The sequence below is a fragment of the Archocentrus centrarchus genome, chromosome 13 (genome assembly GCF_007364275.1).
Source record: "Archocentrus centrarchus isolate MPI-CPG fArcCen1 chromosome 13, fArcCen1, whole genome shotgun sequence".
Lineage (NCBI taxonomy): Eukaryota > Metazoa > Chordata > Actinopteri > Cichliformes > Cichlidae > Archocentrus > Archocentrus centrarchus.
Window position 1 is genome coordinate 34,550,436 of NC_044358.1, and position 10,488 is coordinate 34,560,923.

General features: G+C 40.2%; 1 protein-coding gene across 1 annotated transcript in view; it reads right to left on the reverse strand.

Annotated features, from left to right (window-relative positions):
* vaspb (vasodilator stimulated phosphoprotein b) overlaps positions 1 to 9,943 on the reverse strand; it is a 30,408-nt gene extending 20,465 nt beyond the window's left edge. The window contains exon 1 of the mRNA XM_030744940.1: positions 9,428 to 9,943. Within this exon, the coding sequence (XP_030600800.1) occupies positions 9,428 to 9,432 (5 nt within the window). The 5' untranslated portion in view covers positions 9,433 to 9,943. The remainder of the gene's footprint in view (positions 1 to 9,427) is intronic.
* Between the last annotated feature and the right edge of the window lie 545 nt (positions 9,944 to 10,488).

Sequence of the window (10,488 nt, forward strand, 5' to 3'; positions counted from 1 at the left end):
ATGTGAATGCTCCTCCTGTTTACAGTACAAGACTCTGAAACTGGGCCTCTTGTTGCAAGAGTATCAGTTCTTTAAAGTCATTCTTCAAACAGTCCAATTCATGCACGACTACTTGACCCCCGATGCTGACTAAGACACAGGGAGCCCACACAATAGCCTGTTGATGCTCGGCCTTGTCATTTGAGTTTACACTGACCTCATGTCACTTGTAGGCCACATATACAGCTGTCAGTGATGTTCAGCTGGACGTACATAAATCTGAAACCAACCTCTAAGTTAATGTGGTACATCCTGTGAGAACCGCTTTGGGCCAATCCCTGCCGTGTAAGATAAGCTTTCAAACTCCAGAGTACAATGTCTGTTGTGAGTTAGATACAGAAGTGCCATAAATGTTAATATGTAACTTGATGTCCATACTCTGAGTCAACTTCCCACTCGTGCGGCTTCTTCCACTTTTTGGGTGGATGAGGAACACAAACAAATGCAAGAAGCAATTTTAGCACAAATGCAAATCCTTCTGAGAATTGTAGTGATGATCTTTGCATGTGTAATAAAAAGGAAGGATTTTTACTGATGAATAATCATTATTTGACATTTAAAAAAAAAAAAAGCAGAGTACAGCAGAACAAACTTAATATAGCACTAAGCTTTTAAAGGGAGGTATCGGCTACAATTCAAAGTACTGCAATAACTATCAGTCTCCTTTGAAAAGATTAAAAAGACCCTGCCCATTTGATTAGGATAATGATTTTTAAGAATTAAGGGAAAAATTAAGTAAATCTCTTGTAGCCTTCTTTTCTCTTATTGTTCTTCTAACTTCACTCACTCTTTTTTCCCTTATGCCTGTTTCTTCTCACACAAGTTCTAGCATGCTGCCAAATTTACAGACACACACACGCTTGCTGCAGGCTACTGCTTTCTGCCTCCATGAATCAGCAACACAGAAACATCTAGCATCGGACTATTCTTAAACTCTTCTCAGTATCTTCGTCTGAATGGAGTCCGACGTCTTTAACGGCTAAGCAAAACCCCTCAGCATTCTTTGCCTGCTGACTCATGCTGAGCATCCGCTCTCGAGCATTGTGGAAAACTTACGTGGCCAAAAAAAAAAAAAAAAACACTTGTTCGGTTGAAGGACCACATATACAGTGAAGATGAACCCCCACTGATTTGGAGGTAGCGCAAGTTGCACGTGTGGTGTGCGTGTGCACTGTGGGGGACAAGACTGGCACACTTTTAATGCCCATATTTGGAACCATCTCACCTCAGTCCTCCTCACTGAGCTCAATTCCTTTTACAGGTTGGAGCACATCCTCCTTGACTCAGGCCAAGAAGGAGGAAGGGCTCATTCTCTGAAGACGAACAATCCACTCCCAACCCAAACTCCCTTTACTCAGCTGCCCTGACTTGTACAACCCTTTCCTCTTAAACTTAAGAGTTGATGTCTTTTTGTCAACTTTGGGCCCAAAGCTGACAAAAAGGAAGGAAGCAACACCTATGTCAAACTTCCTGCTTCTCACTGGTATTGCGTACATAGCTTTTGACCTTACATTACTTGCCAGAAATGCTTATCTGGATTATCCTCACTTTGGGTCTGCCAAGCTTTTTTTGGTTACTCATACCAAAGGCCTCTGCACTGGGTTATGGATTTAAAAAAAAAAAAAAAAAAGAAAAGAAAAAGACATGCCTAATCAATTCTACATTCATTGCTATTCTGTTACTGATTAAAATCATGCCCAAATAAAACTGCATTAGTAACCAGTATTGACCCATGTGTGAACAGTGGATCACTAGTGGTTTTAAACAGATGACCCTTTAACTAAAGGAGAGTCTCTTTAGACGTCCCAAATCCTAACTTTTACAATTCAGACTGCCTCATGGACTCAAAACACTGAAGAAACACAGAAAAGGAAATACTCTGAGCTTCACGATGCAGCCAGAATGGAAAACAACATGACACTAGATAATGCATATCACTGTTCATATGCAAAAATGTGGCAGTTCAGTCCTCAGTAGAAAACGTAAACACATAAGCTGACTTTGAGTAAAGCTGTCTCTGTTATAAAGTTTCAGTCAATATCAAGTCAAACTTTCCAGAGTTAATGAATAAATGGTGCCTAATAATGACGCAAGCTGGTGCTTAATAAATGACAAATGAATGCAATGGGTCTCCGCCAAGGTTGTTCTTTCTAATACAATTGCCCATCAGCAATCGCCATCATTCCTGATAAGTGAATTTACGATCCGAGGACCTCAAAGATGAGATTGTTAAAAATGGCTGACAACATAAAGCTGTTTTTATACCAAGTGTTGTCCATTATGCTCCATTAAGCCACGGATCCCTGATGAACCCACTGTATCTTTATGCCCATTAGCAGTGCTGACCATACAATACATCACTACAGCATTTCTGCCCAAAGTAATCTATGGTTTCACTCCAGTGTTAGACCCAGGCTCTCCATCAGCTTGTATAATATCACTTGGCTGGGCCACTGCAGGGGAGACCAGAGGCTGTGTCGAGTCTTTAACTTAATTTGGTCACTGTGCAGCAGTTTGCTTCATACTGTAGTGTAGTATGTGTTAAAATTTAGAGCTTACAAGGATCTTCTCTGGAAATATTTTATTTATGACAAATTAAAAGCAGAGCAATGAAATCAGCTGCATCCCTAGTGAGTCTCCCATTCTGTGGATGAGCTGAACTCCACAGTCATGTTCTGCAGTTCTTGTTCTCAGTGTAGTGGCCAATGAACAGGTTCTCCAGCAGACTTTGTATTTAATAAAAACTCCATTCAGCAGTTAGAAATCCCACAGATTCAAATATAAGAACTGTGTCATCACAATTCTGACCTCATCCTTGACAGAGTTTGCTTCATGTGTCACCAAGCTGAGGATATTCATTACCTCTACATACATGTGAAATCTAGTCATACTGCAGCCCAGGGGGAGAAACATCTCCACAGGGTCACAACAGCTCAAAAGGCTCTGAGACATCTTATCTTAAACAAGGACAACGATGGAGACTCAACGCCTTGTTTACAGTCTTCAGACCTATGGAGAGATAACTAGAGAAGAGAAAATGCTGCAGGGGCAAACACTGGTTCACACCACCCATTTTCTGCTAACTGATTAAGAGGTGAGACTTCCAAAACACAGAGACAAGCTGAGTAAATAAGGCCAAACACAAATGGCACTTCTCACAGAAGCAAAAAAATGTACACAACTTGATTTTGAGACTGACAGAAGTAGGTTTACATGATTCATGCCACGCTAATGTTTATTTGGTCAATGACCAGTCTCTAAATAAATGCCTCCTCCTTTTTTACCTTTACCTTTTTAAAAACAGCATCAACTTAAAACCCTTTAACATTCCTGGGGTTCATTTTCCCACGTATTTGGGCCCGTATAAGGGCCCTAGGATTGTTAACCAGAGGAAAGCTATCACAAGCAGTTCAAAAACACTGATCAAACATGAAAGATGAATTTCAGGACATATGCAAAAGCATTCACTTTCTCAAAACAAATTTACTTAATTTATTTAAATTACTGAAATTCTCTTAAATGCGAATTTCTGTCTATATAGACAAAAACAGATGTGTGACTTTTGCTGATTTATCACACTTAATTGCAGTATTATCAGAAACAGATTGCATGTATTTGCCAACTTGACCCCATTCAATCGCAGACTGATAGCAGACTTATGGCAGGTTTTAGTGATAGTGTTGGTGTGCTCAGCAACCTCATTTTATAGCAAATTAGGGCTGCAACGATTCCTCGACATAATCGATGACGTCAAGTAAAATAAATTAGTCGACGAGTCATATTCTAAAACCAGGTACGTGATTTTGTAACTGCAATACACAGCAGGAAGATATGAGGGCAGTATTGCCTCCACTGTCTGCTAAAAACAATACTATGATGAAAAGAGAGGAGGGTGGAGGAAATTAAAGAAAATCGAGACACTGTCAAAGGTGTGGGAGTGTTTCACAGAAAACAAAAATAAAGTTGAATGCAGAGCTTTCCTTCCACAGCAGCATCACTTAAATGCATGAGCGTTTAAAACGCCGACACAGGCACCCTTGAGCTGTGACGTCAGCTCCAGGGCAGTATAAACAGACATGATAATGTCAAAAAAAAAAAAAAGACTGCCTGAAATGCATTCAGTTCAAAAACTAATTTATTTAACAAGATCAGCACACCAACACCAGCAATGCTTACATTTTACTGTGCTGACCGTTGAATTTGTGCCCAAACAGAAAACAGCAGACCACCAACTTCTGGGTAGGGGAAGGTGAAATTACTGAGGTTCTTTTCTTTTTTTGGTCAAACAATGAGTGTGTCGTTTGCACGATTCAGTGAACCTCATCAACTAAAGTTAAACTATAACCTCAAGGTATTACCTATTGTTGGCCCAGCACTGTGTAGTGAGTGAGGCAGGATATATATATATATATATATATTATAAATTTTGTGTGTGTGTGTGGGGGGTATGTAAAACAAGCTAAGCTGGGCCTGCATAGCTGCTGGACATGTTAACCGAAAATAAGCTACTCTCAGCTGCTCCCTTATTATAAAGAGGTCGTCACAGCAGGGAGCCCCACATGTTTGATTTTTCAGATTATTTAATGCCGGATGCCCTTCCTGTGTCTCCTCCCAGGATCATGATTTGCTAAAAAGTATATTTTAAAATGTATTTTAAATCTTTATTAATGAAAAAAAACACATTGCTAAAAATTTACTGCATTGATTGTAGAGTTCTTAAATAATTCATAGACATCACAAAAAAAACAAAGCTGAACCACTCCATCTCTCCTTCAGCTCACCTCCAGGTGTACAGCTGCCTAATATTAACAAATAAACAATCAGTAACACACCCCCTAATCATGTGAACAACTGCTAAACTATGAATAAAAAAATCAAAACAAATGCACATAAAACCTTCACACAATATCAGCATAAAAAATTCTGCTTTATCTTAATTCATCCATGGCTCCTACAAACTACATGGACTAATGAGCTATACTGGTATAAATGGTAACATCCTATCCCATATCCTTATATTCATTTTTTTTATAATATGCTGGGTTAGCCCTAGTCAGAAGAGTTAATCCTAACCCTTCTGATTTAGAACAGCATGGTACTCACATAACTTTCCCCTAAAACACTCACCAAAGTAAATAAATAAATACTGGATCAGTTTTACAGCACTGAACTCACAGAAAAACTATCTCACATTGGTGAAAAAATGACCAGAAAATTAAAAATGAATGATTAAAAAAAACAAAACACAACCACAACCACCTAGAGACACAATCATAGACAAGCAATATTAGCCACCACCAAGGAAATTCAATCTGTCACCAAGTATACAATAGAGGATTTTGTATGTTAGGCAACTCCTGTAGCAAAGCATCTAATCCAAGAGGCTGCTCAGCATAATGGCCTATTTATGAATAGGAGAGATGGGAGGACCAGGAGGGGTAAATTGTTTCAGGGGAGGGGGGCAGTGATTGGGTGTTTTGAGAAACAAACTGACTAGACGGGGCTGTTTTAATGGAGGGACTTCAGTGATCATTTCGACACACTATCACTGCAACTGTACAGCAACACACTGAAGTGTCTGTTGAAATGCGTGTTAACATGCAAGCCTTTATGTGTGAAATAAAGACATTATTCTTAATCTCTTACAGATAAAAAAAAATTCCCACAAGCACATCCCAATTACTTCAAATTGTTATTGCTTCGGGCGGAGGGGTAATTGAGGATACATGGAGGTCTATGGGTGGAAAAACTAATTGTAAAAGCGCGCTTATGTTCACATTAAAAAAGTGCAATAATTTTTTAGGGGGGTACAAGGAATCTCTCTGAAGTATTCAGGCACACTGCAAAAGACATCAATGGCAAATCACAATACTTCGCCTGCTGAGAAAAAAAAAAATATGGACTGAGTGGATGCTTTACTACACATATTTTTCTTTCTTTAGTATTTTGACTTATAAATGCATGTTTGTAGACAGCACATGGGTTAAAAGTCCACTGTCACAGGTAACACACTTCAAAAGAAAAAAAAATCTGATTGCGCAAAGGGATTAAGAGAACAAGTGAAGACATGAAAAGGGGGAAAAAAAAAAATAAAAAATCAGCATCGCTGCACAACAGACCCACATGAACATTACACAACACCATGGCAGGAGCATCGCAACCCCACAGGGTTTCATCATGCTATCCTTACATGGCCATATGCAATCATGTTGCTAAATGCTTAAATAACAGCTACTGGCCCCTTGGTACACAGGGTCAGGAGGTTGAACATTTAATTGTCAAAGATGATACGACAGCAAAATGCCTTAAATCACTCTTAAGAGCTGCATTCCTTCCTAGTTAGTGCCAAAACAAGGAAAAGAGAATGGCTCAAGACACAGAAGAGGAGACTGGGGGGAGGAGATTTCCCTGCATTTAAGGCTGATCAATAATAAGCTCATGCAAGAGCACAGAGCGCAGAGATGCATTTGAGCTCGGCATCACTTTCATGCATGCGGAGTTTCTAAAAAGGGCACAGGAAACTCATTAGACTGTAAATATTGTGTTAAGCAGACACATTACACCTGTCTGCGTTTATGATCGCATCGTGTGCGTTAGTTCTAGAGCCTGAGGCAGCTCCACCGTGGGTCTCATGCAGGACAAGTTTTTTAAAGCAAAAGACACAGCCAGTGAGTCATACTGGGAGATGGGAGTCACCTCTCTGATAATAATGTGAATCACCATGCAGACAGATGCACTTTCTGAGCAACCTAAACCCAGAGATAAGGCAGTTTAAAGGGCTGGAAAAGGAATCTAAATACAGTCAGTACAGCTATTGCACTTTGATAAGAAAGCAGACAAGGAAGAAAAACAAAAACAAACAAACAAAAAAAACACAGGGATATCTGTAAATGTGGTCAACTTGTGCTTCACACCAACAGATCAACACTGAACGTGCTTAGTGGCGGTAAAGGCCCATTCCCACTGATGTGATTTGTAATTGGAGAAAAAAAAAAAAAGTCACAGGCAAATTTAAAAACTACTGCAGCCAGTCACACCGTTTCCACCAAACACACGCAACTATCACCATCAGAACACTCAAATCAACGATTTGTCAACTTGGAACGGTTCTTACCAATCAACAACCGGCAACTCGTGTCATGTGGCATGACATCAACAAGCCCGCATTGAATCTAAAAGCACAACACAGTAGTTGTTCCACCAACCAGCAGCCAGCCATGTTTAAACATTATAAAGACATTGTATTTAAAGAACAATTGCTGTTCCCACAGATTCACACTGTCGTCTGCGTGCAGGAACAAACCGACAGCCTGCTTGCTAAAAAAGCAGCGGCAAAGCCACGAGTAAACATCTAGAGATGTAAAACACTATATTTAGGGGGGGTTTTTTTGTGTGTGTGTGCTGTAAAAGTCAAAGCGTGCTTTAACTGCAATGTGTTCAGCGTGCCAAGTTTACGGCTGTTTCAATCGCAGACAGAGAGAAAGCGTCACCGGTCTAGCAGGAAACGGCCTTAATGCTTTATGAGAAGAACAGCAGGGTGTTTCTACGGGCTGCACATTTAAAGGTGGCTTCAAGTCGGGATCCTTTACTTAACATTTTTGTCAGCTGGGTCAGTCGCTGAACTTTTGACCAACTGAGTGCACTTCTGTGTCAACATTTACATTCCACAGGGATAAATGACAATGAACATGAGTGGAGCTGCATACCAGCCTTTATCTATTATACAAGGTGACATGAACTGTGTTTGGGCCACACTGGAGGGCCAGTCAAAGCATTATCTGTTTAGAGTTAGAGAACTACATTCATTAAGGCACACACAACCTTCCAACTTCTTTGAGGGGGCAAGATGAAACCTGCACATAGGTGAAAAAAATGCTCTGTTTTAACATTGCATCTGTGTGTGTGTGTTTTTATCTGTGTGCTTGCTGATACCGTTTATGAATAGGAAAGCACTTTTTTTTTAAGTGTACCTAGGCAATCTGAAAATAAAGCAGCGCGCTTATCTTACTGTGTGAGGGGTAACATTTTAATTACACATCATAAAGTGATAAGAGTGCATTACAGGTATATGAAATAGAAAATAAGCTACATATTACATACAATGTATTGTTTTGCTTTCTAAATTTCATTGTATCAAGTAAGTAAACACAGTAATCTTTGCTGATGGCTGCATTAACGTAAATAATGGCCCTATTAGAAGGGTATGTTTTATGCATAACTTGTGGCAGGATTTCAGGCAGCTCAGTCACCTCCTGTTCCTGCTGTAATCAAAGTTAGCATGGAGAAATATGTGAACAACAAATACAAAACCTGGACCAACCCGTGCGCCTGAGCTGAGATATTGTTACAGAAAGGGCAGCGCAATAGGTTTGAGATAGAGAGAGAGAGAGAGAGGAAAACTAGTCACTCAGGTTATCAGCCTGCACTACCATGCTCTGCAGGTCAAGAATTTAACTCCCAACTCCCCAGCTTTCAAAGTGACAAAGGTGTTCGTTGACATAAGGGCTGCATAAAATGTGAAACAGTTGGGGAGAGAAAGGAAAAAAAAAAAAAAAAAGAGTCAGCTCAGAGAAGCCCCAGCCAGCCAAGAGTGGTGGCTTCAAAGTGCGTAATTGCCAGCTGCACAGGCTGCAACAGGACGTTGGAATTTGTGGACATGAGCTTTGCATTTTTGTTCCTGGTGCAAACCCCTGCAACTGCCAGAGGGACGAAAATTGTACAACGGGGTCTGGTTTAATGGGTGTCTGTGGGTTGCATGACATGAGATAAACGGCAGCAAGATGACCAAGTGGTTAGGGTTAGGGGTTATATATATATATATATATATATATATATATATATATATATATACACACGCACCTTGCTGATGTGCTTGTGAGCAATCCTTTTTCATGCCCTAAAAAAAAGAATAAGCTGATCTCTGATCTTTGGTTACACTGTTGTTCAGCTGTGGGGGTTTTATTGCTTTGTGAGGTTTTTTTTTTTATTACACAAATACCACTGCAGCCAGAGGAAACCTTAGCTAAACAAAAATCATTATGACGAATGTCTAAAATCAGATACAGAAGTATGTTGCTGCGATTTGACCTGCTCAACTAACCCAGCGTGAGAATATTTCTTAAAGGCTCTTGAACAGGTGAGGCAGTTCTCTCACCATTATTCTGCTACACAGTATCATGTGTAGCCGAAAGGACACCAAAACAACCAAAAGCAAGAGTTGTTACAAACTGAAACACCTGCTGTAGCGAATAACCGACTACACAACCCGGCCAAGGAGGATTTTACCCTGGCAGAATAACAGTCGCCTACTTGTAAAAGTATCAACCCAAACACAAAATGTAGCCTGGAAACACAATGAAGATGAAGGGATTTGAGCCGCTTTACCCACCTCATTGTTCGGCCAGAGTGGAGATCTTCTCCTCGTAGGCAACTTTGGCTGACTTCAGAGGTGAAGCCCGGCTTGACGAGTCAAACCAGCGGAATTAAAAAAATAAAAAAGCGACCAAAAAAGAGAGAGAGGGGGAAGCCGCATCGACACCCGCGAACGGGGTAGTCACAAGCGGGATAAGAGAAGCACACCTCGACGATTTCCTGGTTGCTGTGTGTTGAGCGGGAGGAGGAGGAGGGGTGGAGGAGGAGGAGAAGGAGGAGAAGGAGGGGGGGGATACAGTAGTGAAGCGGGCTTGTCAACTCCAATCACTATCTCACACAGTGGTTTCTACCATTTAAAGAGGTGAAAACGGGAATGAACGTGGCTATAGTAAAACCGGAACTTCTGCTCTCACACTTTCAGCTGCTTTACCGCTCTGCTTCTGGGGATTCAAGCTGTATGTAAGCGGCAGGCTTCTCTCGGGCGCTCGGTAGGACAATGTAAATTCACTGGAGTCCGGCCCAACCGCCAGCTTCAAAGTAGGCTGCAATCCCACGGTGCGTTCAAGCGCGCCCCGTAAAATTCACTGTATGAAAATGGGTGGCTTTTTCTTGGCTTTTATCGCGCGTCTAGACTTATGCATATGGAAGATTATTTCCACCACTGAACAAAAAAGAAGAAAGCCAGGCAGAGCTATGTCAAAATTTCGAGTTATTATCTCATAATTTGTGGTTATTATATCAACATTTTGAATTATGTGTCTGAATTCAGATTACTGACTACATTTCCATACATTTTGAGCTATCGCAAAATTCTGCCTTATTAAGTATAAATTTTGACTTAATTCTGAGTAACTTGAAATTTAAAGATAGCTAATTCGAAATTTTGAGTTGTTAAGTAAAAATTTTGAGATAGTTGAGTTATTATCTCAGAATTTGGGGTTATTATTTCAATATATTGAGTTACATTGCAGAAATTTTCAAATTACTGAATTAATATCTCAAAATTTCGAGTTAGGTATCTTGAAATTTCAAGTTAGTGACACCTATATATATATATATATATATATATATATATAT